The 26,187-nt window shown below is 71.2% G+C and overlaps 2 protein-coding genes across 2 annotated transcripts; one reads left to right on the forward strand and one right to left on the reverse strand.

The window, feature by feature from the left end:
• Positions 1-9,633: 9,633 nt before the first annotated feature.
• On the reverse strand, positions 9,634-11,130 carry LOC123652329 (basic proline-rich protein-like; the record flags this gene model as incomplete). The annotated part of the gene is given in 4 exon segments (XM_045581586.1): positions 9,634-10,036; positions 10,071-10,360; positions 10,363-10,589; positions 11,010-11,130. Coding segments are annotated over 4 exon segments (1,041 nt in total), but the record flags the coding sequence as incomplete, so codon positions are not given.
• Positions 10,737-26,187, forward strand: LOC118718548 (maestro heat-like repeat family member 5). The gene is made up of 23 exons (XM_036437402.2): positions 10,737-10,746; positions 11,108-11,241; positions 11,657-11,804; positions 11,889-12,011; positions 12,546-12,622; positions 14,238-14,367; positions 14,846-14,941; positions 15,309-15,413; positions 16,442-16,577; positions 16,724-16,818; positions 17,683-17,826; positions 18,466-18,620; positions 19,534-19,678; positions 20,107-20,291; positions 20,996-21,133; positions 21,254-21,365; positions 21,480-21,623; positions 22,093-22,269; positions 23,367-23,522; positions 24,267-24,389; positions 25,155-25,257; positions 25,318-25,392; positions 25,997-26,187. The coding sequence occupies exons 2-23, from the start codon at positions 11,147-11,149 to the stop codon at positions 26,092-26,094; spliced, it is 2,760 nt and encodes a 919-aa protein (XP_036293295.1). The 5' UTR covers positions 10,737-10,746; positions 11,108-11,146; the 3' UTR covers positions 26,095-26,187.

Below are 26,187 nucleotides of genomic sequence, written 5' to 3' on the forward strand. Positions count from 1 at the left end.
GGGGCAGAGGGGGGCAGAGGGGGGCCAGAGCGGGGGCAGAGGGGGGGCATAGGGGGGGCAGAGGGGGGCAGAGGGCGGGGGGCAGAGGGGGGGGGAGAGGGGGGCCAGAGGGGGAGCAGCGCGGGGGGCCAGAGCGGGGCAGAGGGCGGGCAGACGGGGGCAGAGGGGGCAGAGGGGGGCAGAGCGGGTGGCAGAGCGCGGGCAGAGCGGGGGCAGAGGGGGCCGAGGGCGGCAGAGGGGTGCCCGGGCGGGGCAGCGGGGGGCAGGAGCGGGGCAGAGGGGGCCAGAGGGGGCAGAGCGAGGGGGCAGGGAGAAGGGGGCAGGGCGGGGCAGATGGGGGCAGAGAGGGGAAAGCAGAGGGGGCCAGAGGGGGGCGGGGCAGGAGGGGGGGCAGAGGGGTTGGCGGGGGCAGATGGGGGCCGCCAGAGCAGGGCATATGGGGCCAGAACAAGGGCAGAGGGGGCAGAGGGGGGCAGAGCGGGGCAGAGCAGGGGGCAGGAAGGGGGCAGAAGCAGGGCAGCGGGGGGCAGAGCAGGGCAGAGTGGGGGCATGAGTTGTGTCAGGGCCGGAACAGCCAGGTGGCACCCGGGTCAGGGCCTTGGCCAGCGGATGGCCGGCCTGAGAGTTCCCTCAACTGCCGCCGGAACTCCGAGGCGGTGACTGTTGGTCCGGGCAGCCAGCGCCATGTCTGGGCCTCCGGTCTCAGAGCCGGGCCAGGAGCCGGGCCAGGAGGTACCCACCCCACCCGGCCCTCAGCACCGTCCGGGGGCCGCCTCCATCTCCGCACTCAGGGTCTGCTCCTCACCCTGCGGCCGCCCCTCCCGGACTGGGGGCCGCACCAGGGAATGGCAGCCTCCTCCCTGTCTGGCCCCCCAGCTCCCTCCCCCCCCCCCCTCATAGCCCCCCACTCTTCCTCCCCCTGGTCCCCCTATCTCCCCCCAATACCCCCCAGGCTCCTCCCCTGGCCCCCCGCTCCCCCTCCCATACCCCCAGCTCCTCCCCCTGGTCCCCAGCTCCTCCTCCCCCATACCCCCCAGCTCCTCCCCCTGGCCCCCAGCTCCCTCCTCCCTTACCCCCAGCTCCCCCCCTGTTCCCCGCTCCCCCCCATACCCCCAGCTCCTCCCCCTTGTCCCCAGCTCCTCCCATACCCCCAGCTCTCCCCTGGTCCCCAGCTCCTCCCCCCCCCATACCCCCCAGCTCTCCCCCCATACCCCCAGCTCTCCCCCTGGTCCCCAGCTCCCCCCCATTACCCCCAGCTCTCCCTGGCCCCAGCTCCTCCCCTTACCCAGCTCCCCCCCCCCATACCCCAGCTCCTCCCCCTGGCCCCAGCTCCCCCCATACCCCCCAGCTTCCCCCCCCCATACCCGCGCTCCTCCTCCCCCATACCCCCACTCCTCCCCTGGCCCAGCTCCTCCTCCCCCATACCCAGCTCCTCCCCATACCCCACTCCTCCTCCCCACTACCCCCCCAGCCTCCTCCCCCCTACCCCCGCTCCTCCTCCCCCATACCCCGCAGCTCCTCCCCCTGGCCCCCAGCTCCCCTCCCATACCCCCAGCTCCTCCCTGGTCCCCAGTTCCTCCTCCCCCATACCCCCCAGCTCCTCCCCCCATATACCCCCAGCTCCTCCCCACTACTCCCCAGCTCCTCCTCCCCCATTACCCCCGCCTCCCCCCCATACCCCCAGCTCCTCCCCCTGGCCCCAGCTCCTCCTCCCCAATACCCCCAGCTCCCCCCCCATACCCCCAGCTCCTCCCCCCCCATACCCCCAGCTCCTCCCCCTGGCCCCCAGCTCCTCCTCCCCCATACCCCCAGCTCCCCCCCCATACCCCAGCTCCTCCCCTGGCCCCCATGCTTCCCCCCATACCCCCAGCTCCTCCTCCCCCCTCCCCCCCAGTCCTCCTCCCCCATACCCCCAGCTCCTCCCCCTGGCCCCCAGCTTCCCCCCCATACCCCCAGCTCCTCCTCCCCCATACCCCCAGCTCCTCCTCCCCCATACCCCCCAGCTCCTCCCCCTGGCCCCCAGCTCCTCCTCCCCCATACCCCCAGCTCCCCCCCATACCCCCAGCTCCTCCCCATGGCCCCAGCTTCCCCCCCATACCCCAGCTCCTCCCTCCTCCCTGTCCCAGCCAGCACTGCAGACTGACCCCGGGTGACCACAGAGGGCCCTGAGGAAACCCTGGCACATGGGCCGGTGGGAGCCGGGCTGTCCTGGGCCCCAGCCCTGGGGATGCCCCATGTCCTCCAAGGCCCTCAGCTGCGGCCACTCATGGCGGGGCTCAGAGAATCACACTCTGCTGTCCGGGGGCCAGGGGGGCCACAGGGCCAGGGGCCACCCACCCACAGGGCCACCCACCCACAGGGCCACCCACAGCACAGGGCCACCCACAGCACAGGGCCACCCACCCACAGGGCCACCCACCCACAGGGCCACCCACCCCACAGGTCCACCCACCCCACAGGTCCACCCACCCACAGGGCCACCCACCCACAGGGCCACCCACCCCACAGGTCCACCCACCCACAGGGCCACCCACAGCACAGGGCCACCAACCCACAGGGCCACCCACCCACAGGGCCACCCACCCACAGGGCCACCCACAGCACAGGGCCACCCACCCACAGGGCCACCCACCCACAGGGCCACCCACAGCACAGGGCCACCCACCCACAGGGCCACCCACCCAGGTCCACCCACCCACAGAGCCACCCACCCACAGGTCCACCCACCCCACAGGTCCACCCACCCACAGAGCCACCCACCCACAGGGCCACCCACCCACAGGGCCACCCACCCCACAGGTCCACCCACCCACAGGTCCACCCACCCACAGGGCCACCCACCCACAGGGCCACCCACCCACAGGGCCACCCACAGCACAGGGCCACCCACCCACAGGGCCACCCACCCACAGGGCCACCCACAGCACAGGGCCACCCACCCACAGGGCCACCCACCCACAGGGCCACCCACAGCACAGGGCCACCAACCCACAGGGCCACCCACCCACAGGTCCACCCACCCCACAGGTCCACCCACCCACAGAGCCACCCACAGCACAGGGCCACCCACCCACAGGGCCACCCACCCACAGGTCCACCCACCCACAGGGCCACCCACCCACAGGGCCCCCCACCCACAGGGCCACCCACCCACAGGGTCGCTGGGTGATGGCGCCAGCACTGACTCCCTGGCTCAGGTGTGGGAAGACACACTCAGCTTCGCCCACAGGCCTGGGGCTGGGGTCCTCCACCTGCCACCCCCCCTCCCGCCCTCGGTTCGAGCCCCTGCCGACCCCACGGCCACCGGCCCACCCCAGGGCCTGGGCAGCGCCTGCGGACACATCTCTTTCTCTCCTTTCTGTCAAGCCTCCCACCTCTGTCTACTGAATATTTATTTATAATGAATCTAACCTATATCACATGACCGCCAGGCGGTCACATGACACGCTCATCCCCGGGCCGAGCTCTCCCGCGCTCTGGCCTTCAGCGGGGTGCCCTCCCCTGGTTTCGGCCGCGGCCGGTGAAGGCCCGGAGCCGTGCGGGGCCTCTCACCTCAGCCGCGGCCGAGGCGGGCCCTGCTGGTGCAGCCGGGGCTCCGGCGCGGCCCTCGGGGGCTGCCATCCTTAGAACCTGGGCAGCGGCCCCCACAGGCCTTCCCCGCGCAGCCAGGGGCTCCGCTCTGACACGGGGCGCCTGGCCCTGGTTTTCGGGGGCTCTCGTCCCTGCTGGGGTTCACAGCCCGGGCACCCCCCGATGTGGGGCCTAGAGGCCATGGAGACGGGCGGGCGGAAGGGCCGTGTGGGTGAGGGTGCCAGGGCAGCGCGAAGGGATGTCCAGGCCACAGGCAGCTTGTCACGGGCGGTGGGGGTGTGGGTGGGGGCGAGGGGTGGGGAGGGTGGGGAGGGGGAGAAACTGGGGTGAGGGGTGGCGATGGACAAGGTGGCAGGGTGCTCGGGGCTGGGCCAGGGGGTGGTCCCCGCACGGGGGCGGGGGTGGTGGCAGGTGCGGGAGGTCAGGGCACTGAGCATGCTGCGGGCCCCGTGGGGGGATCAGAGCCCACACTGCCCTCCCACCTGCTTCCACAGCTGACCTCCGCCTTCTGAGGCACCATGGTCCTCTGTGGGGTTTGGGTGTCCCGGGCCAGCCCGTGGTCACCCCCTGGGGTTTTCTGTCCCCTTCGCTGACGTCGGTTCCCTGGGGGTTCGCCTCACCCCCTCCAGGCAGCCCCCAGGCTTGCTCTCGCCAGGCTCAGAAAGGATGACAATGGCGTCTGCCCTCCCGTGAAAAGGGTTTGTGGGACCGAGTTTCTGAAGGGGATCCACCCTCCAGAGAGACCTGTCTCCTCCGAACACATCACAGCCCCCCTGGGAGTTGTTAGGGTCTGGGTGAGGAGGGGAGGCCAAAGGGATGGCAGGCCCGGTACAGCTCATGGGCCACCCCACACTCCTCCCCCATGGGGTGGGGGTACTGTCCCAGGGCCGGAGCGGGGGCGCAGGGACCGGAGGGGCGGCCGCAGCGGGGCCGGGAGGCTGCTGGACACGCAGGTCTGGGCCGTCCCGGGACCGAGGCCCCGCCATCCCCCCGCGGAAGCTGGGCGGGACCGAGGGTCCCGTCCTGAGGGAGGCTGAGGGAGAGGAGAGTAAGCCTGGGGGCTTCCAGAGGGAGGTGAGCTGACCGCCCGGAGGGCCGGCCTCACAGGCGGGCTGCCCCTCGCAGAGGCCCTGCCTGGGCCGAGGGGCGAGTCTGCAGCACCTGGGCCTCGGAGGTCGGCTCCGGTCGGGAGCTCATCCTCCCTCCTTTGCTAGGTGAACGGGACCCCTCGGAGCTGCGGGCCCAGCGGGGGGCCTGGGGGACCCCTCGGAGCTGCGGGCACACCGGGGGGCCTGGGGGGACCCCTCGGAGCTGCGGGCCCAGCGGGGGGCCTGGGGGGACCCCTCGGAGCTGCGGGCCCAGCGGGGGGCCTGGGGACCCCTCGGAGCTGCGGGCCCAGCGGGGGCCTGGGGGACCCCTCGGAGCTGCGGGCCCAGCGGGGGGCCTGGGGGACCCCTCGGAGCTGCGGGCCCAGCGGGGGGCCTGGGGGGACCCCTCGGAGCTGCGGGCACACCGGGGGGCCTGGGGGGACCCCTCGGAGCTGCGGGCACAGCGGGGGGCCTGGGGGACCCTCGGAGCTGCGGGCCCAGCGGGGGGCCTGGGGGACCCCTCGGAAGCTGCGGGCACACCGGGGGGCCTGGGGGACCCCTCGGAGCTGCGGGCCCAGCGGGGGGCCTGGGGGGACCCCTCGGAGCTGCGGGCCCAGCGGGGGGCCTGGGGGGACCCCTCGGAGCTGCGGGCCCAGCGGGGGGCCTGGGGGGACCCCTCGGAGCTGCGGGCCCAGCGGGGGGCCTGGGGGACCCCTCGGAGCTGCGGGCCCAGCGGGGGCCTGGGGGACCCCTCGGAGCTGCGGGCCCAGCGGGGGGCCTGGGGGACCCCTCGGAGCTGCGGGCACACCGGGGGGCCTGGGGGACCCCTCGGAGCTGCGGGCCCAGCGGGGGGCCTGGGGGACCCCTCGGAGCTGCGGGCCCAGCGGGGGGCCTGGGGGACCCCTCGGAGCTGCGGGCCCAGCGGGGGGCCTGGTGGGACCCCTCGGAGCTGTGGGCACACCGGGGGGCCTGGGGGGACCCCTCGGAGCTGCGGCACACCGGGGGGCCTGGGGGACCCCTCGGAGCTGCGGGCCCAGCGGGGGGCCTGGGGGGACCCCTCGGAGCTGCGGGCCCAGCGGGGGGCCTGGGGGGACCCCTCGGAGCTGCGGGCACAGCGGGGGGCCTGGGGGACCCCTCGGAGCTGCGGGCCCAGCGGGGGGCCTGGGGGACCCCTCGGAGCTGCGGCACACCGGGGGCCTGAGGGGACCCCTCGGAGCTGCGGCACACCGGGGGGCCTGGGGAGGTTTGGGGATAGCCGGAGGTGGGGGTGGTGAGGTGGGGGTGGCCGGAGGTGGGGCCTCTGTGGTCGTGCTGTGCGGTGGGAATGATCTGTCCTGATCCCTGTCCAGGAGGCGCCGCCCTGCAGGGCCCCACCCGTGATGGCTTCCGGAGTCCCCTCGGAAGGGCCAGCTGTCGGCCACAGCCGGGAGGAGGGCCACCAGGAGGAGGAGCCGCCCGAGGAGGAGACAGAGACGGAGGAGGAGAGGGTCACCACAGAGTCGGAGGAGGACGCCGCGCTGGATGCTGGTGAGCAGGCGGGCGGCCTCCTCGCAGCCTGGGGGCTCAGGGTCCCTCCTGGGGCCTTGGTTTCCTGCTGTGCAGGAGGCGGGTCTTCCGTCTGCCGCTGGGAGGGAGGGAGAGGGAGAGGGAATCCTGGACCGGCTGCCTCCTGCACGCCCCGCACTGGGGATGGAGCCTGCAGGCCGGGCCTGGGCCTGAGCGGGGATCGAACAGCGGCCTCCTGGCTCCTGGGTCCATGCTGAGCCGGGCCGGCCGGGCCCGCACTGGGCTGGGAGCGAGCCGGGGCATGGGATGTGCCCGGCTCCCGGCAGGCGTCTGCCCTGTCTGTGAGACTCCTGGCTGCTCTCACACCCCTTCCCTGCAAATGCCCCATAGAGACAGCAGTTTGGGCCCTGGCCGGTGTGGCTCAGTGGGCAGAGTGCCGGCCTGCGGACCGAAGGGCCCGGGGTTCGATTCCACGGGTGGTTGGTCTGGGTCCTGGGCAGGGCGCTTGCAGGGTGCGTGCAGGAGGCAAACAATTGATGTGTCTCTCTCACATCAGTGTTCTCTCTGTCTCCCTCTCCCTTCCACTCTCTCTGGAAATCACGGGGGAATGTGCTTGGGTGAGGATTTAATCGAGAGAGAGAGAGAGAGAGAGAGAGAGAGAGAGAGAGAGCGAGCTCTCGCAGGGTGGGCTGGTATGAGTGAGGGGTGGGCCGGCCGCCCCGCCCCGCCCGGGAGCTGGGAGGGCGGCTGGGGGGTCCAGCCCGGCTGCAGGCACCCGCCCTCCGCCCGCCCGCCCGCCTGCTGCAGAGCTGCCCAGCCAGGAGATCCTGGAGGCCCACCACAGCCCGCCCTGGGAGGAGGGGCTGGTGTGCAGGATCCGCGCCATGTTGCCCGTGCAGAGGAGCCTCATGCTGGAGGCCACGCGCCAGCGCCTGCAGGAGCAGAACCAGGTGCCCGCCCCGCCCGCCGCCCAGGCCTCACCGGGCACCCGCCCGGGGCTCTGACCACGCGCATGTGTGTGTGTCTCTGTGTGTGAGTGTGTGTGTGAGTGTGAATGTGTGAGTGTGTGTGAGTGTGAATGTGTGTGTGTGAGTGTGTGTGAGTGTGTGTAGGGGTATGTGTGTGAGTGTGAATGTGTGAGTGTGTGTGAGTGTGAATGTGTGTGTGTGAGTGTGTGTGAGTGTGTGTGAGTGTGTGTGAGTGTGTGTAGGGGTGTGTGTGTGAATGTGTGTGTAGGGGTGTGTGTGAGTGTGAATGTGTGTGTGAGTGTGTGTATGTGTGTGAATGTGTGAGTGTGTGTGTAGGAGTGTGTGTGTGTGTAGGAGTGTGTGTGTGTGTGAGTGTGAATGTGTGTGTGTGTGAGTGTGTGTGTGTGTGTGTAGGGGTGTGTGTGAATGTGTGTGAGAGTGTGTGTATGTGTGAGTGTGTGTGAGTGTGTGTGTGAGTGTGTGTGTGTGTGTGTGTGTGTCAGATTCTCCAGGGTCGGGCTGACGGCAGGACAGGGGCAATCACGGCAGAGGGGTCGTGTGCACTCAGTCACCCAGGGAGGCGGGCTCTGCGGGCCTCGGGGCGGCACGGGGGGGCGGGGAGGGGGGGGGAGCTGAGCGGAGGTGGGGTCACAGACATGCAGATGGGGCGGGCGGGGGGGGGGGGGGTCCAGCCCTGTCTGTCCTGGTCCTGGGTCCGGGGAGAGCTGAGCGGGGGTGGGGTCACAGACAGGCAGATGGGGCGGGCCGGGGGGGAGGGGGGGTCCAGCCCTGTCTGTCCTGGTCCTGGGTCCGGGGAGAGCTGAGCGGAGGTGGGGTCACAGACATGCAGATGGGGCGGGCCGGGGAGGGGTCCAGTCCTGTCTGTCCTGGTCCTGGGTCCGGGCGGAGCAGGAGCGAGCGGCCGGGAGCCCCAGAGCCTGCGGGGCCTGCGGGGCCTGTCCGCCCGCCGGGCCGGCCGCTGAGCCCGCGCCCCGCCGCAGGGCAGCGGGAAGGCGGCGGCGGCGGCCGGCCCGGAGCTGCTGGCGTTCCTGAGCCTGGACCTGGAGCCGCCGCTGGGGAAGGTCAGTGCGCAGACGGCGGGGGCGGCGGAGGCTCTGCTGCTGCCACGGCCGCGGGACCGCAGCGCAGGGCCCAGGCCCCGGGGCGGGGCTCGGGGACCAGACTCCTGCCCGGCCGGCGCGCCCTCTGACCCGAGGTGTGACGGCAGCCGTGCAGCGGGGCATGGGCGGCGGGAAGAGAAAATAAGTGAATCCCAGGCGGTTCCGAGGCGGCCGGGCCGGGGAGCGGGGCTGGTGGAGTCCTGGCTCCGCCCGCGCCGCCTGAGGGGAGCGAAGGGCAGTCTGGTGCGGCCGGGACACAGACGGCAGCGGGCGGGGCCTGGGGAGCAGTGGGAGTGACAGGCAGAAGCGGGCGGGGCCTGGGGAGCAGTGGGAGGGGCGGGAAACAGTGGGCGGGGCCTGGGGAGCAGCGGGCGTGGCCTGGGGAGCAGTGGGCGTGGCCTGGGAGCAGCGGGCGGGCGGGCAGCAGTGGGCGTGGCCTGGGGAGCAGCGGGCGTGACAGGCAGCAGTGGGCGTGGCCTGGGAGCAGCGGGCGGGGCAGGGCAGCAGTGGGTGGGGCCTGGGGAGCAGTGGGTGGGCAGGGCAGCAGTGGGTGGGGCCCTGGGTTCAGGGGTGGTGGGTGGGGATAGGGTGGGGTGGGGTGGGAGTAGGGTGGGGTGGGGTGGGGGGTGGGATGGGGTGGTGTGAGGTGGGGATGGGTGGGGTGGGGTGGAGGGGTGGGGGTGGGGGGTAGGATGGTGGTGGGTGGGGTGGGGATGGGGGGGTGGGGTGGGGTGGGGGGGTGGATGGGGATGGGGGTGGGGTGGGGGGTGGGGGTGGGGGGTAGGATGGTGGTGGGTGGGTGGGAGATGGGGATGGGGTGGGGTTGGGGGTGGGGGTGGGGGGTGGGGGTGGGGTGGGGGTAGGGATCGGTGGTGGGGTGGGTTGGGTTGGGGTGGGGTGGGATGGGGATGGGGTGGGGTGGGGGGGTTGGGGTGGGGTGGGGATGGTGTGATGGGGTGGGGTGGGGATGGGGTGTGGGGGGTTGGGGGGTGGGGTGGGGGTGGGGTGGGGGTGGGTGGAGGTGTTGGGGTGGGGGTAGGATGGTTGGTGGGTGTGGGTTGGGTTGGGGATGGGGTGGGGTGGGGTGGGGTGGGGTGGGGTGGGATGGGGATGGGGTGGGGGTGGGGTGGGGGGGTGGGTTGGGGGGGTAGGATGGTGGTGGGGTGGGATGGTGATGGGTGGGCGTGGGGATGGGTGGGTGGGGGGTTGGAGGTTGGTGGTGGTGGGGTGGGGGGATGGGGTGGGGTGGGGGGTGGGGGGTAGGATGGGATGGGGATGGGGTGGGATGGGGATGGGTGGGGTGGGGTGGGGGGTGGGGTGGGGGTGGGGGGTAGGGTGGTGGTGGGGTGGGATGGGGGGTGGGGTGGGGTGGGGTGGGGGGTGGGGGGTGGGTGGGGGTGGGGGTGGGGTGGGGGGGGTGAGGGTGGGGGGTGGGGTGGGTGGGTGGGTGGTGGGGGGTTGGGGTGGTGTGGGGTGGGGTGGGGTGGGGTGGGGGGGTGGTGGGGGGGGGGTGTGGATGGGGATGGGGGTGGGGTGGTGGGGTGTGGGTGGGGGGTAGGATGGTGGTGGGGTGGGATGGGATGGTGTGGGGTGGGGTGGGGGGGTGGGGTGGGGGTTGGGGTGGGGGTTGGGGTAGGATGGTGGTGGGGTGGGATGGGGTGGGGTGGGGTTGGGGTGGGTGGGGGGGGGGGGTGGGGGTGGGGGGTAGGATGGTGGTGTGTGGTGGGGTGGGGTGGGGTGGGGTGGGGTGGGGGGTGGGGGTGTGGGGGTTAGGATGGTGGTGGGTGGGATGGTATGGGGGTGGGGTGGGGTGGGGTGGGGGGGGGTGGGGGTGGGGTGGGGGGGTGGGGTGGGGGTGGGGGGTGGGGTGGGGTGGGTTGGGTGGGGGGGTGGGGGTGGGGGGGTGGGGGGGGGTGGGGTGGTGGGGTGGGGGTGGGGGGTAGGATGGTGGTGGGGTGGGATGGGGATGGAGTGGGGTGGGGTGGGGGGGTGGGGGTGGGGGGTAGGATGGTGGTGGGGGTGGGGTGGTGGGTGGGGTGGGTGGGGTGGTGGGGGTGGGGTGGTGGGGTGGTGGTGGGGGTGGGGGGTGGGGGGTGGGGTGGGGTGGGGTGGGGGGGGTGGGGGTGGGGGGGGTGGGGTGGGGTGGGGTGGGGTGGGGGGGTGGGGTGGGGGGGTGGGATGGGATGGGGGTGGGTGGTTTGTGGGGGTGGGGGTAGGATGGTGGTGGGGTGGGATGGGGATGGGTGGATGGGGTTGGGGGGTGGGGGGGTTGGGAGGGTGGGGACAGGGGAGCAGGGTGGGCCAGCCCTCGGGGCCTGGGGGGGAGGCGGAGGCCGCAGCTGCTGCTCTCCCTCCAGAACTTCCTGTTCCACCTGTACGGGCTGCTGCTGCGGGAGCCCGGCCGCTGGGCGGTGGGGAAGCACCTGCTCAGCCTGCTCGAGATGTCCCCACCGGAGGGCCAGCCAGCGGGAGGTGCGGCCCAGCCCGCCCGGCCCGGCCCCGCCCCGGCCCCGGCCCCGCCCCCCCAGCCCCCGCACCCCCAGCCCCAGCGCTCCTGTCCCCCAGCCCCTGCCCCTACCCCCCCAGCCCCCGCCCCCCCCAGCCCCCAGCGCTCCTGTCCCCCCAGCCCCTGCCCCTACCCCCCCGCCCCCCCGCCCCCCCCAGCCCCCGCCCCCCGGCCCCCCCAGCCCCCGCCCCGCCCCGGTGGCCCGGCTGCTCCGGCCTGGGGCCCTCACTCCCTTCACACCTGGGCTGTGTCGGGGTCGCCCCTGGGTGCGGGCGCCTCAGGGTGGTGGGCGGGAGGTGGGTGCCGCCGCTCACAGCCTCCCCCCAGGGCATCGCGCTGGCCGTGGGCATCGCGGCCGCCACGCACATGGAGCTCGTGTGGGCCCTCCTGGAGCACGTGGGCCGCACCAAGTTCCTCCGGGCGGCCCCCCGGGGCTCCGCCCACCCCGGGGAAAACCGTGAGTGCAGCGCCTGCCGGCCCGGGCGGCCCCGAGGGCTGAGTGTGGGCTCCTGCCTCCTCTGCTCTCGCTGGCTGTGGGGACGGGGCCTCCATCCGGCCGGGTGCTGTCCCATCCGGCCAGTGTCCTGTCCCATCCGGCCGGGTGCTGTCCCATCCGGCCAGTGTCCTGTCCCATCCGGCCGGGTGCTGTCCCATCCGGCCAGTGTCCTGTCCCATCCGGCCAGTGTCCTGTCCCATCCGGCCAGTGTCCTGTCCCATCCGGCCGGGTGTGTCCGTGGGGCCGGCCCCGCCCTGGAGCCTGGGGGAGGCCTGCCCCCTGGGATGTGTGGGTGGCTCTCAGCGGGAGGGCAGGGGAGGGGCCCGGCCGGGACACCACGGGGGCCTGAGCACGGCGACGCCCCCCTCCCGCCCGCAGAGCCCGCACCCCGACCTGCACTGGAGGTGGGTGGGCAGCACCTGCCTGCTGTGCTACGGGCAGATGGCCCTGCGGGCCCGGAGGCAGATGCTGCCCTGGGTGGACAACATGGCCTCCCGCATGGTCTACTACTACTCCAGCAGCAGCTACGTGAGGCGGCGGGCGGCGGCGGCGGGCGGGTCGCGGCTGCGCCTCCGGCCCTGCGGCCGCAGCTGACCGCGGCCCCCTGCGCAGGACCACATCCTGAAGAGGAGCTTCTTGTCGGCGGCCGTTATGCTCATGAAGGCGCTCAAGAGGCCGAGCGCCAGCCAGGGCTACAAGTTCACGCAGACGGCGGAGCTGATCCAGTGCCTGCTGGTGCGCGGGCGGCCCTGGGGGCGGCGGGGCCGGGCCGGGCCGGCACCACTCGTGCCCTTTCTGTGTCCTCTCCGTGCCCTCTCCATGCCCCCTCTCCGTGCCCTCTCCATGCCCCCTCTCCGTGCCCCCTCTCCGTGCCCCCTCTCCGTGCCCCCTCTCCGTGCCCTCTCCATGCCCCCTCTCCGTGCCCCCTCTCCGTGCCCCCTCTCCGTGCCCTCTCCGTGCCCTCTCCGTGCCCTCTCCGTGCCCTCTCTGTGCCCTCTCCATGCCCCCTCTCCGTGCCCCCTCTCCGTGCCCTCTCCGTGCCCTCTCCGTGCCCCCTCTCCGTGCCCCCTCTCCGTGCCCTCTCCATGCCCTCTCCATGCCCTCTCCATGCCCTTTCCGTGCCCTCTCCATGCCCTCTCTTAATGCCCTCTCCGTGCCCTCTCCGTGCCCTCTCCGTGCCCTCTCTCCGTGCCCTCTCTTTATGCCCTCTCTCCGTGCCCTCATGCCCTCTCTGTGCCCTCTCCGTGCCCTCTCTCCCTGCCCTCCCAGTTCGCCCTGCAGAAGGAGCCCAACCGCCTGGTCACCCTCTTCCAGCAGAAGACCATACTGGTCATCGCCGGGCTCAGGTAAGGCCTGCTGTCCCAGGCGTGGGGAGGAGGTTAGCGTGGGGGGCGGTGGAGGATGTGGGTGAGGCCCGGGTGGGGTCTGCGCCAGGAGCTAAGCAGTGTGGGGGCTGAGGCCAAAGCATCTTCCCCAGGACCAGCTGCCCTTGCTGCTGTCCAAAACACATTGGCAACCGTGCACAGGCTGCCCTGCTCACACTGGGCCCTGACCCTGCTCACACTGACCCTGACCCTGGTCACACTGACCCTGACCCTGGTCCCACTGACCCTGACCCTGGTCACACTGACCCTGACCCTGGTCACACCTGGGCCCTGACCTGCTCACACCTGGGCCCTGACCCTGCTCACACCTGGGCCCTGACCCTGCTCGCACCTGGGCCCTGACCCTGGTCACACCTGGGCCCTGACCCTGGTCACACCTGGGCCCTGACCCTGCTCACACCTGGGCCCTGACCTGCTCACACTGGGCCCTGACCCTGGTCACACCTGGGCCCTGACCTGGTCACACCTGGGCCCTGACCTGCTCACACCTGGGCCCTGACCCTGCTCACACTGGGCCCTGACCCTGGTCACACCTGGGCCCTGACCCTGGTCACACCTGGGCCCTGACCTGCTCACACCTGGGCCCTGACCTGCTCACACCTGGGCCCTGACCCTGGTCACACCTGGGCCCTGACCCTGGTCACACCTGGGCCCTGACCTGCTCACACCTGGGCCCTGACCCTGCTCACACTGGGCCCTGACCCTGGTCACACCTGGGCCCTGACCCTGGTCACACCTGGGCCCTGACCTGCTCACACCTTTGCCCTGACCCTGGTCACACCTGGGCCCTGACCCTGGTCACACCTGGGCCCTGACCTGCTCACACCTGGGCCCTGACCTGCTCACACCTGGGCCCTGACCTGCTCACACTGGGCCCTGACCCTGGTCACACCTGGGCCCTGACCCTGGTCACACCTGGGCCCTGACCTGCTCACACCTGGGCCCTGACCTGCTCACACCTGGGCCCTGACCTGCTCACACCTGGGCCCTGCCTTTTTCCACATCCTGGACACTGGCTCAGTCACAGCACTAACACTGACCCCAGAACAATCCCTTTGTTTTCCCACAAAGAAATACCAACGAAGCCAAAACCGGTTTGGCTCAGTGGATAGAGCGTCAGTCTGCGGACTGAAAAGTCCCAGGTTCGATTCCGGTCAAGGGCTTGTACCTTGGTTACTGGCATATTCCTGGTGGTGGGTGTGCAGGAGGCAGCTGGTCGATGATTCTCTCTCATGGATGTTTCTGGCTTTCTATCCCTCTCCCTTTCTCTCTGTAAAAAAAATCAATAAAATATATTAAAAAAAAAAAAAAAAGAAAGAAAGAAAGAAATACCAACGAACCTGAGAGAAGTGAGTGAGCTTGACGGCCCGGCCCAGCACAGATGGGCCTCGGCACCCTCATCCCCACCCGCCCGCCCCAGGCCCCGCCCCACGCCCTGCCCCATCCCCAGGACAAGCCACCCCAGAGCCAGAGGCCTTGGTGCCCAGGCCCACACACACCGCACGCCCTGGAGCCCTCCCTGCCGGGACCTGCTGAGCCAGGCTCGCTCCGAGGACCCTCTGCTGTGTCTCTGCAGCAGCCTGCGGCCCAGCCTCACGCCCATGGTCAAGTCCACCATCCTGCAGACCTGCTTCCAGAGCCTGTACCAGCTGCCACCCATGGAGTCACTCAAGAGCCGCTCCCAGCTCCAGAAGCCTGACCCCAAGGTGACCGCCCGCCCGGGCCGGCCCAGCCCCCCGGGGTGGGCGCTGGGCGCTGGGCGCTGGGCGCTGGGCACTGGGTCAGGCCTGGCTGCGGATGCGCGCGAGGGGAGCAAGGCTGGGCTTTCTCCTGCGGCAGGAGGGGCGGGGCCTCCGGAGGGCTGTTCACCGGTCTGAGAAGCCCGTCCTCCGGGCCGGGGCCGCGGGGCTGGGTGGCTGAGGGTCGACCTGTGACCCGGAGGTCACGGTTCGAATCCCGATCGGGGCACAGGCCCGGGCTGTGGGCTCCATCCCCTGTGGGGGGGGGGGCGTGCAGGAGGCGGCCGGTCCGCGATCCTCTCTCCTCGCGGTGTTCCCCGCGCTCCCGCCCTCTCTGGCATGGATAAGAGCGTACTACAGGGAGGGGCCGGCCGCCCCGCCGGCTCGGCTGGGTGGGCGCCGGGCACCGGAGGGCGCGGCTTTGGCACGGGCCGTGTGCCGGCAGAGGCTGTACCAGATGACGGCCCAGGCGCTCAACCTGCTGCTGTACACCTTCATCTCGGAGAACAAGAGCATGGACGAGGTCTGCTTCCTCCTGCAGGTGTGCTCGGCCGCCCGGGGGACAGGCTGCCCTGGACCTGACCCCAGTGCCCGGGCCTCGCCCCCCCAAGGGCCCTGCGAGGAGCGGGGTGGCCCTCGGGGCAGGGAAGCCCCCCACAGCCTGGAGCGGCCCTCTCGGCCCCCCCACAGCTGGCACAGCCCAAGGCCCCCGAGGCAGACCCAGCGTCCCCCCGCCTCCCTCCTCCCTGCCCCGCGCTGCTTGTCTGCGGAGCCCACGCCCAGGGCGCTGTCCGTGTCTGGGGCGTCACCGGCCCCAGGCCCGGCCTCGCCTGCGGGTGGGGACGGCTGCCCGGTGGCCGGTGAGCCGCGGGCGGGGCCTGATGGCAGTGCGGCCCCTGCCCGCCCAGCACACGGAGCCCTGGCTGACCTCGGACCGGAGCCAGGAGCGTGAGCGGGCGGTGCAGACCATCTTCCTGCTCCTGAAGAGCGTGATGGACCGCGTGAAGCTCACGGTGAGGGGGGGGGGGGGGGGGGGGGGTGGGCGCGTGTCTGACGGCGTGTCTGACGGCGTGTCTGACGGCGTGTCTGACACCGTGTGTCCGAAGGGCGTGTGGGCGCCGCCGTCCGAGGGGCCCGTAGAGCCGCGCAGGCTGGGCCGGCGTCTACAGAGCTATGGGAACGGCCGCGCTCAGCACGCCGTCTCCGGGCCGCTGAGGGGAAGCCAGGCCGGGCGTCCCGCGGGCCGGCGAGGGCTCCTGGCCGCCCGTCCACCGGGGCCGGGAGGTCACAGCTCAGTTCCCGTCGGGGCGCAGGCCCGGGTGCGGGCTTGGTCCCCGGTTTGTGGGGCATGCGGGAGGCAGCCGTCCATGGTTCTCTCTCCTCATTGATGTTCCCCTCTCTCTCTCTCTCTCTCTCTCTCTCTCTCTCTCTCTCTCTCTCTCTCTCTCTCTCCTCGCCTTTCCTCTCTGACATCACTACAAAAATATATTTAAAAAGATCTAATGGCTGAAATTTCCAAATTGCCAAAAACCCGTAAGCCCGTTCCTCCCAGAGCACGGGCCAGCCCAGAGCGACCGGGCGGGAGCAGCCGGTGCCCGACTGCAGACACTGAGCACGGGGCGGGCGGGGAGAGTGGAACAGTTGGGAGGGCCCCGGCCGGTGTGGCTCAGTGGATAGAGCATCGGCCTGCGGACTCAAGGGTCCCAGGTTCGATCCTGGTCAAGGGCGTGTACCTTGGTTGGGGGCACATCCCCAGTGGGGGGTGTGCAGGAGGCAGCTGACAGATGTTTCTCTCTCATTGATGTTTCTAGCTCTCTGTTTCCCTCCCTTCCCCTCTGTGAAAAATCAATAATATATATATATAGAAAATACTTTATAAAAATAAATACCCTCGGGTGAGAATTAACAACAAAAAAAAGAGAGAGAGAGAGAGAGAGAGAGGAGAGAGAGAGAGAGAGAGAGAGGGAGAGAAGTTGGGAGGACGGTGGGAAGGACACTCAGCAGCCGGGCGGGCTCCACTCACCGCGCCCCGCCCCCCCAGGAGGAGGCCAGGCCCTCGGTGCTGGGCCACCAGATAGGCCTGCTGACGCTGCTGTGGAGGGACAGCTCGGCGTTCACCAAGAGCCACGCCCGCCTGAGCGTCTGCCTCATCCTGCAGCTGCTGGCCCAGCAGAAGGGTGAGCCGGGCCGGCTGGGGGGGTGTGGGCGGGGGTGGGGGGTGCAGAGGCCTGCCCCCTCGCTTCCCGGCGAGCCGGCTCGGGCTGGGGGAGTCCGTGGCCTCCTGCCCGTGCTTCCCGGGCTCTGACCCGGCTGTCCCATGCAGGGAGCGTGAGGGAGTTCACATATTTGAATAAAATGAAGAATTTCGAAGAGAAGGTCCACAAAGACACGGAAGCCACGTTCTGCCATTTGGTGCAGGTGCGGCGGCCGTGAGGGGAACCGGGAACTGCTCCGTCCTGGGTCCGCCCCGCCCCGCCCCGCCCACCTCACGGCCGGGCCCACCGAGGCCTGGCGCCGCCTGTGCCGGGCCGGCCGCGGAGCCGGACCGGGCGCTGGCCGGGAGGGTGCAGGTCCTCTCCGTGGCCGCGGCTCCTCGGAGGGCGCCGTCCTCCCCGCCGGGCGGTCCTCTGTCCCGGTCCACCGTCCCTCTCAGCGAGGCCCTGCCCGCACGGGGACGGGAGTGAGGGTTCGGGTTTGAGCCCGGGCTCTGTGCCTGACTGGCTGAGTGGCCTTGGATAGGTCGGTCAGCCTACCCGTGCCTCTGTTTCCCCACTTCCCGGGGACTGGCACCAGCCTGCGCTCCGGCAGGCTGTGATCGGAACGGGTGGGCGTCCACCGGGCCAGAGCCTGGGGCACAGCCCAGGGCAGCTGAGCGAGGACAGGATGTGTTTCCAGGGGGAGGGGAGGGGGGAAGAGCTGGGCAGATGCCCCCCTGCCCGCTCCCCCCCTCCCCCCAGTTGGTCCCGCCTCGAGGCTGGGCTTGGCTTTTGCTCCCTGTCTGTCACTGGCTGAGGCTGAGGCCGAGGCTGGGGCTGGGGCGGGCGGGGCTGGGCCTGGGCTAAGCTGCTCGCTCCCACCATCCCCGGGGGCGCCCAGAGCCTGTGGCCTGAGGAGGCCAGCTGGGCGGCACCCACAGGGTGGGGCGGGGGCCCTGCCGGGCGGCACCCATACCCCCTGCCTCTGGGCTAGAGCAGAGCGCCCGGCCCGGCCCCAGGCTGCGTGCGGGGGAGAGGGGGGGTGTGCAGCCGGGCAGGCCCCGCCCGCTGAGCCGCGTCTGCACAGGCTGTGGACGACCACCTGACGGTGGCCCAGCGCACGCAGCTCATCCTCACGCTGCTGCACGCGCTGGCCAAGCCCTCCGACAGCGACCTGGCCGCCTACCTGCTGCTCATGTTCTTTGAGGACCACAGCATCAAGCCCGAGCAGGTGGGCGGGCCAGGCCCCCGTGGGCGCCGGCCTCCCTGTGGGCACCCAGCCTGTGGGCACCGGGGAGCAGGCCGGCCTGGGGCTGCCCTTGTGGGCGCGGGTACCCCACCTCATCCTGAGGACCCAGACCTTCGCAGCAGGGCCGAGCCTCAGAGATGCCCAGGGCCCTGGTGCCCTCCCATCTGGCCGGACCCCAGGGTTCCCCCGCCCCTTGGTCTCAGTCTTGTTCAGCAAGAGAGAGAAATTGGCCCCACCTGGTTTTTTTTTTGTTTTTGTTTTTGTTCCTCTAAAAAATTTTTGTTCCTATATATCCAAAACCGGTTTGGCTCAGTGGATAGAGCGTCCGCCTGCGGACTGAAAGGTCCCGGGTTCGATTCCGGTCAGGGGCATGTACTTGGGTTGCAAGCACATCCCCATTAAGGGGTGTGCAAGAGGCAAATGATTGATGACTCTCATCGATGTTTCTAGCTCTCTATCCCTCTCCCTTCTTCTCTGTGAAAAACCAATAAAATATGTATTTGCTGCAGGGACACGGTGTTTGTGTGGGGGGCAGGCTGCACAGAGGCCCTTGGGAGGAGGCCGGCCTGGCCTGCAGGGCTCTGCTCTGAGCCCCCTCCCGCCCCCCCCCCCCCCCGGCAGGTGGCGGAGATCCTGCAGGGGCTGTTCCAGGCGCTGCCCGCCATCTCCTTCAAGAACGTCCAGGAGATGGTGCTGAAGGCGGTGACGGTGCTGGGCAACCAGCACACCCAGGAGACGGTCGAGGTGCTGCTGGCCCTGTGCCACCCCTCGGAGAGGTAGGCCTGGACAGACTCCGGTCCCAGACAGACGGAAGCGCACACAGCGCCAGCCCACCCGCCCCCTTCCCACTGCCCACCACCCAGTCCCTGAAGGCGGCCGCGGCCCAGGGCGCACCAGCCTGCAGAGGGGCCGGGGGCCGTGGGGTGACGTGAGGACCCCAGCGGACCCCCCACAGCCCAGCCGCTGCCCAGGCCCCCGGCGCACGGTCCCAGCCGCCCCCTCCCCGGGGACTGGGGACCAGTGACAGCATGGGCAGGAGCGCGTCAGGAATGCCGGCCGGCCCGCCCGAGCCCCAGCGCAGCCTGACCAGACTGAGCGGGTGTGCCCTTAGGTGTCTGTTTTTTTTTAAAGTACATTTTTATTGGTTTCAGAGAGGAAGGGAGAGGGAGGGAGGCAGAGAGAGAAACATCGATGATGAGAATCATGGATCGGCTGCCTCCTGCTCGCCCCACGCTGGGGGTGGATGGAGCCCACGGCCGGGCCTGGGCCCTTTTCGGGAATGGAACCCTGACCTCCTGGGTCACAGGCCGATGCTCAGGCCCCCGAGCCCTCCCTGGCCCGGCCACACTTAGTTTAAGGGGGGGGGGGACCATGGGGCTGCTGCCCTGGCCACAGCGTGTTCTCAGGTGGAGACCCTGCCGGAGGGCTGAGCCCCCTGGGGGACCAGCCCACTTCCTGGGGGAGCAGACGGTCTGTTTGGGGGCGCGGGGCCCGTGTCAGGGCCAGCTGGCCTGCATCAGCTTCAGGCAGGGGCCCACCGGCTGGTCGGCAGAATCCAGCGCCCGAGGGAGGGCCCCCCGCCCCAGCGGCCTGGCACCTCCCTGCCACATCCTGCTTCTCCGGGTGGTGCCCCTTGGCCCCTCTGCCCAGCCTGGCAGCAGCTGGGGCCCCGGGCTCCCGCCTCTGCAGGCAGATGGCCACCCTGTGGAGGGCCCTGGCCGCCGACAACCAGCTGGCCCGCAAGGTCATCACCCTGCTCTACACCAAGCTGAAGCTGCGGCCGCCCCAGCTGATGGGCAGGCTGTCAGAGCAGGCAGAGCTGATGTCCATGCTGGTGAGTGGCCCGCCCCGCCCCGCCCCGCCCCTGCCCCTGCCCCTGCCTCTGCACGGACAGACTCCCGTCCCGGACAGACTCCCGTCCCGGACAGACGGAAGCGCACACAGCGCCAGCTCACCCCGCCCCCTTCCCGCTGCCCACCACCCAGTCCCTGAAGGCGGCCGCGGCCCAGGCGCACCAGCCTGCAGAGGGGCCGGGGGCCGTGGGGTGACATGAGGACCCCAGTGGACCCCCCACGGCCCAGCCGCTGCCCAGGCCCCAGGAGGCGACGGGGACGTGGCAGGGCCTCACCACCGGTCCCAGGGCTCTCGATGCCGAGGTCCAAGGGGAGCCAGAGCCCCCTCCCAGCCCAGCCAGGTGTGGGGAGCGGGCCCGGAGGGCCGCAGGGGGGTGCCCTGCCAGGCCGCGCTCTGCCGCCCCTGCAGGCCCTGGGCACCATTTACGAGCTCCTCTACATCCGAGAGTACAAGGCCACCGTGCACTGGGCCTTTGCCGGAATCCTCCTGGGCCTGCTCACGCAGCTGCACTACCTGTACGAGCTGGGCGTGGCGGAGAGCGTGCCGGAGCCCCGGGACGACGTCCTGGACATGAAGCCGCTGGGCCCCTGCAGGTGAGGGCCGCCCCCCCCCCGAACGTCTCAGAGCACCTGTGAGCACCAGGCCCCAGCTAAGTGCTGGGGGCCCGGGACAACGTCCTGGACATGAAGCCGCTGGGCCCCTGCAGGTGAGGGCCGCCCCCTGCTGTCTCCCCCCCCCCCCCCCCCCCCCCGAACGTCTCAGAGCACCTGTGAGCACCAGGCCCCGGCTAAGTGCCGGAGCCCCGGGACGACGTCCTGGGCATGAAGCCGCTGGGCCCCTGCAGGTGAGGGGCCGCCCCACCCCCGAGCGTCTCAGAGCACCTGTGAGCACCAGGCCCCGGCTAAGTGCTGGGGGCCCCGGACGGAGGGAACTCCGGCCCCACCCGGGGGCTTGCAGTCCAGAGTGGGGAGCAGGGGCGAGAGCGTCCACAGCTGTCAGGGGTGACGGCGTGCCTGGCCGGCGAGGCTCAGCCTTTGAGCGTTGACCTATGACCCAGGAGGTCACAGTTCGATTCCCGGTCAGGGCACAGGCCCGGGTGGTGGGTTTGGTCCCCAGTGGGGGGCGTGCAGGAGGCGGCCGATCCATGATTCTCATCGTTGATGTTTCTACCTGTCTCTCCCTCTCCCTCCCTTCGCTGAAATCAGTAAAAATAAGTAAAAGGAAAGTGGCAGCCCGCCGGGGCGGGGGAGGGCAGGTGGGGGAGCTGAGCCGCTCCCCGCCTTCCTCCCCCGCCCAGCACGTGCCTGGAGGCCCTCAAGGGTCTCTTCTGGACCACCAACTACTGGGAGGTGTTTGCCTACCTCAAGCTGCTGAGGGGCTGGGAGCTCTTCGGGCACATGGAGACCTACACGGAGGGGGTGACCCTGCTGGCCAGGTGAGCAGCCCGCCTGGTGGGCCCCTCCTGGGCCGTCTCCCGGGCGAGCAGGGTCCGCGGGGAGAGGGGCCCTGGCCCGGGGCGAGGCCCTCGGGTCCCAGCGGCACCGCTTCCCGGCAGGGCCATGGCCCACTACGACTGCGAGGTCAAGGCCGTCCTGGGGCAGTCGGTCATCTGCCTGAAGAGCTCGGAGGAACGGGACAACATCGTGGCCATCCTCCTCATCACAGAGGTCAGCGGTCCCCGGCTGCCCCGCCTCGGCCCTCAGGAGGCCTCCCCCTCGCCTCCCCATCCCATGCTGGGCGCCCGTACGTCACCCGGGGGCTGACGGTGCCGACCGGCTCAGTTTCTCAACAGCCAGGAGCTCACCCAGTACATGTCCTGGAGAGCCATTAACAAGTTCCTGATGCGGGGCCTGCGCAACCCCAGCCCGCTGGTGCGGGCCATGAGCCTGACCGGGCTCAGCAGCGTCCTCATGCAGCCCAAGAAGGTGGGGGAGGCCCTTCCCAACGCAGGAGGGCTCTGGGCAGGAGAGGGCGTTTGGAAAGAAGCCTCCAGGACAGGGGGCAGCAGAGGGGCGGACAGGGAAGCCGGCCCGGCAGGAGAGGGCGGCAGTGTTCAGGGGACCCTGCATTGCACGGGGCTGGGGACCCTGGAGTTTCTGAGCTGGAGGGAGCGATTTGGGCTCCTTCTGGGCAGAAATCACCTGTCCTGGTCCCTGCCCCGCCCGCACCGGCAGGCCTGGGCCCTCGCTGGATGGGGCGGCCTTCTGCCTCCCAGGACATGTCGGTGCCCCATGATGCCAGCCGAGGGGTGGGGCTGAGGCCCCCGAGGGCCATGGAGGCGAGGCGGCGGGTGGGCAGCCTCGGCCAGAGGGGGAGGTGCCCCGGGGCGGGTGGAGCAGCGGAAAGGCGTTTCGGAGGAGGAGGGCGGGCCACCGGGCGGCTGTGTCTCCGCAGTTGCAGCTGCTCCGGTCCCAAATGCTGATGCTGGTGAACAGCTTCCAGAAGCCCGAGCCCAAAGACCTCCTGGGCCTCATGGACATCCTGGGCGACACGCTGCACCGCATGGGCCCGCAGGGCATCGGCGCCTGCAGCATCAAGCTCGCCCAGCGCCTGCGGCTGCTGTTCGATAACGTGAGCCCACGCACACGCACACGCACGCACAAGCACACACGCTTACGCACACCTACGCTTCCGTGCCTGCGTAGCAGCTCACCCAGCTGGCCAATCAGAGCAGCCAGAGCTGTTGCCCAGTCCACCAATCAGAACGCTCAGAGCTGCCACCCAGCCCCTACCTACCCACCCTCACCGGGGATTGTGGGTAAAGTCCCCGGTGAAAAAGGCTCCGGTGGGAACCTGGCCCCCCGGGGCGGAAGGTTCCTAAAGGCTTTGGGCCCGTCCACGCCATTCGCTCCCAAGCCCTGCCCGCTCCTCACCAGGAGGACGTGGCCCGGGGTCAGCTGTTTGCCTTCGGGAAGACCCCCGGGCAGCCATGTGGGAGGTGCGGAGGCAGCGGGTGGTGGCAACGCAGGGGCCGGGGACGTGGTGTCAGGGGTTCGGAGGGCGCCAGGGAGGTCAGGGTGCAGAGGCTAAAGCCAAGGCGGGCTTCGGGGCGGACCTTGGGGCCGGGGAGCCGGAGGGGCCGGCTGAGCCCCAGGTGGGTTGGCAGGTGGGAGGCTGATGCCACACTCAGTCTTCACCAACCCAGGGACCTGGGCAACTCCTGCTGCCCCCCTCCCACCCCCCGCTCCAATTTCAGAGAGGAAGAGAGAGAAACATCAAGGATGAGAGAGAATCATGGATCGGCTGCCTCCTGCACTCCCCCTACTGGGGAAGGAGCCCGCAACCCTGGGCATGTGCCCTTGACCGGAATCGAACTTGGGACCCTTCAGGTCCAAACCAGCTAGGGCTGCTGACCCCTTTATACAAAAGAGGAAACTGAGTCACACCCTGGGGTGGAGGGGAGAGGGAGGGTCACGGAGCTACAGTAGAAGGTGACACACGTGGCAAAGGGTCTGCTGTAACCCATGGTGGCCTCCCCGGGACCGCAGGGGGAGGGGGCAGGAGGAGGGGGGAGATGACCGGGGCCAGGTGAGGGCAAGTGCTGGTCCCTCAGATCAGGGCCGGAAAGGAGGGGAGAGATGGGGCGGCAGCGGGCAGGGGGGTGGCCAGTGCGGGCGGCTGTGGGGCTGCGGGAGGCCTCTCCGTCTCCATCTCGTCTTCTCTGGCAGGAGGAGGAGGAGGTGCGCGGAGGGGCCATCCTCCTCTACGGGGACGTCATGTACAGCGGCGGCCCCAAGTACCAGCAGGCGCTCAAGTGCCACGCCTTCCAGTCGCTGGTGCCGCTGCTCTTACACCTGGCGGACACCTGCCCCCAGGTGGTCATGGTGAGCGGCAGCAGCCTCCGGTGGACAGCCTCCTGCGGGCGGTCCGGGGTGCCGGGGGCGGGCTGGGAGGACAGCTCAGGAGGACTCAGCCTCTGAGTGCAGAGCAGGGAGTGGCTGCGGTGAGGTGGAGAGCTGGCAGGACTCATTCAGGTGGTGGTTCCCCCCTCCACCCCCTCCTCATGCAGAACCCGTGAACCCCCTGCACCTAGTCAGCCTCCTGAACCTCCCCCTGCACGTAGTCAGCCGCCTGAACCTCCCCTTGCACGTAGTCAGCCTCCTGAACCTCCCCCTGCACGTAGTCAGCCGCCTGAACCTCCCCTTGCACGTAGTCAGCCCCGTGAACCTCCCTCTGCATGTAGTCAGCCTCCTGAACCTCCCCCTGCACGTAGTCAGCCTCCTGAACCTCCCCCTGCACGTAGTCAGCCTCCTGAACCTCCCTCTGCACGTAGTCAGCCTCCTGAACCTCCCCCTGCACGTAGTCAGCCTCCTGAACCTCCCCCTGCACGTAGTCAGCCCCGTGAACCCCCTGCACGTAGTCAGCCTCGCTCCAGGGCCCGGCAGGGAGAGGCCGTGTTAACTCCGCAGAGGTCTGTGGGTGGCCCTGTGGCCACCAGCCCCGTCACAGCCCAGGCCCCCAGGCCGTGCCTCTGTGAGGCGCCTCTGACCGGGAGACCTGCCCAGGGCCCTCCGAGGGAAGCCTGGGGGGGGGTTGCCACGGGAGGTGACGGTCTGTGGCGCCCGCAGAAGACCAAGTTCACCTTCCTGCGCTGCGCCATCCTGCTCAACTGGGAGTTCCGGAAGCAGCTGTTCAGCAAGCTGGCCTGGGGCCAGGGCCTGAGCGCCGAGAACGACATCTTCATGTGCATGGTGAGGGCGCCGGAGCGGGGCCGGGGGTCCCCTGGCCTCTGCTCACCCCAGCGCCCGAGGGCTCCAGGTGCCTGCTTTCTGCTGGGGGCCCTCTCCCCCCGCCTCCCTGGGCCTGGGGCTGGCCGTCTTCCCGGCGGCCGGAGCGGCCAGCGCAGCAGGGGGGCTCAGGGGCCGGCCCGTCCTGCCCGGCCGCCCGCCCGGCCGCCCGCCCGGCCGCTGAGGACGCGGTGAGGGACGTGCCGAGGCGGCTCTTCCCTCGCGGTGTCTGTGCGGACAGGCGCCTGCTCTGCGCTGTGTTGGGTCCCGTTCATTCATCCTAGTTTACGGAACAGCCACCGCTCAGCCACACTGCTGACGGCACCCGCCCCACGGGGCAGCCCCGTTACCACGGGCTCCCCGGCCGTGTGCGCGCCCACGGGCGCCTCTGGCTGTGGCTGAGGGCGCTCCTGCGGCCGGGCTCGTGGCCGTCCTGGCGCGGACGCCCGGGGCCTGCCCGCTGCGCCCCCCAGTGGCTCCCCCGGCCCGGCCCCCGCCTGGCCCTGCTGCTGCGGCCGTGGGGCATGGGAGGGGGCAGAGGCACCTCCTGGAGGACGGTTGGGAGAGCGGGGGTGGGGAGGGTGACCACATGGAAGGTCCCGGATCCCTTGGCCCAGGCTCCCACCCCCGAGGGGCCAGAAAGAGGACGGGCTGCGGGCCTCCCGCTCCCCTGCTGGGCCCCGGCCTCCCCCTGCGGCCTCGGCCCGCCGACCGCGCCTCCCTCCCCAGGTGGAGAGCAACTTCGGCAGCTGCCACCTGTTCCTGCTGCAGGCCGCCCCGTACCTGCGCAGCCCCCACCGCAACCTCAAGGGCACGGCCATGAAGTTCATCGGTAGGTGCGCCCTGGGGGGGGGCGCGGCCGGGCCCGGCTCCACGCGCTCTCTCTCCGCAGGCGGCATCCTGCAGGACTACTTCACCAACCTGTGCTTCTACCTGCGCAAGGGCGACCTGAAGCTCTTCCGGACCCGTGAGCGCCGCCCCCGCCCCCCGCCCCCCGCCCCCCGCCCGGCACCCCGCCCCCCGCCCGGCACCCCCCCAGGCCCCCGCCCGGCACCCCCCCTGCCCCCACACACCCGACCGGCATGCCCCCCACCCCCCGCCTCCCGCCCGGCATCACCCCCCGCCCGGCACCCCCCCCCCCCCCCCACCCTCCCGCCCTGGGCAGCCCGGGCACCCCCCCGCCCGGCACCCCCCCGCCCCCCGCCCGGCACCCCCTGCCCTGGCCCCCCGCCCGGCACCCCCCCCGCCCCCCACCCGGCACCCCCCAGGCCCCCGCCCGGCACCCCCTGCCCCCCGCCCGGCACCCCCCGCCCGGCACCCCCCGGCCCCCGCCTCCCGCCCGGCACCCCCCGCCCCCGGCTCCCGCCCGGCACCCCCCCCGCCCCCACCTCCCGCCCGGCACCCCCTCCGCCCCCCGCCCGGCACCCCCCACAGGCCCCGCCCGGCAACCCCCCCACCTCCCGCCCGGCACCCCCCCCTCCGCCTTCCCCCCCCCCCCCCCCCCCCCCCCCCCCCCCCCCCCCCCGCCCCACGGCCGCCGGGAGGCCCGCACCCAGACGCGTCTCCCGCAGAGTTCGAGGTGCTGCAGCAGCAGGACTCGGCCAGCCGCAGGTTCTACCGCAGCTGCCGGCGCGAGGTGCTGGAGCTGTCCCGCTACGTGCGGCCCTGAGCGCCGCCGGCGGGCGGGGGGCCGCCATTAAAGTGGACCGAGTCCCGCCCCGGCTCTCCCTGACCCGCCGACCCGACCCGGACCGCGACCGAC

Source organism: Pipistrellus kuhlii, unplaced genomic scaffold (genome assembly GCF_014108245.1).
Source record: "Pipistrellus kuhlii isolate mPipKuh1 unplaced genomic scaffold, mPipKuh1.p scaffold_m20_p_14, whole genome shotgun sequence".
Classification (NCBI taxonomy): Eukaryota; Metazoa; Chordata; class Mammalia; order Chiroptera; family Vespertilionidae; genus Pipistrellus; species Pipistrellus kuhlii.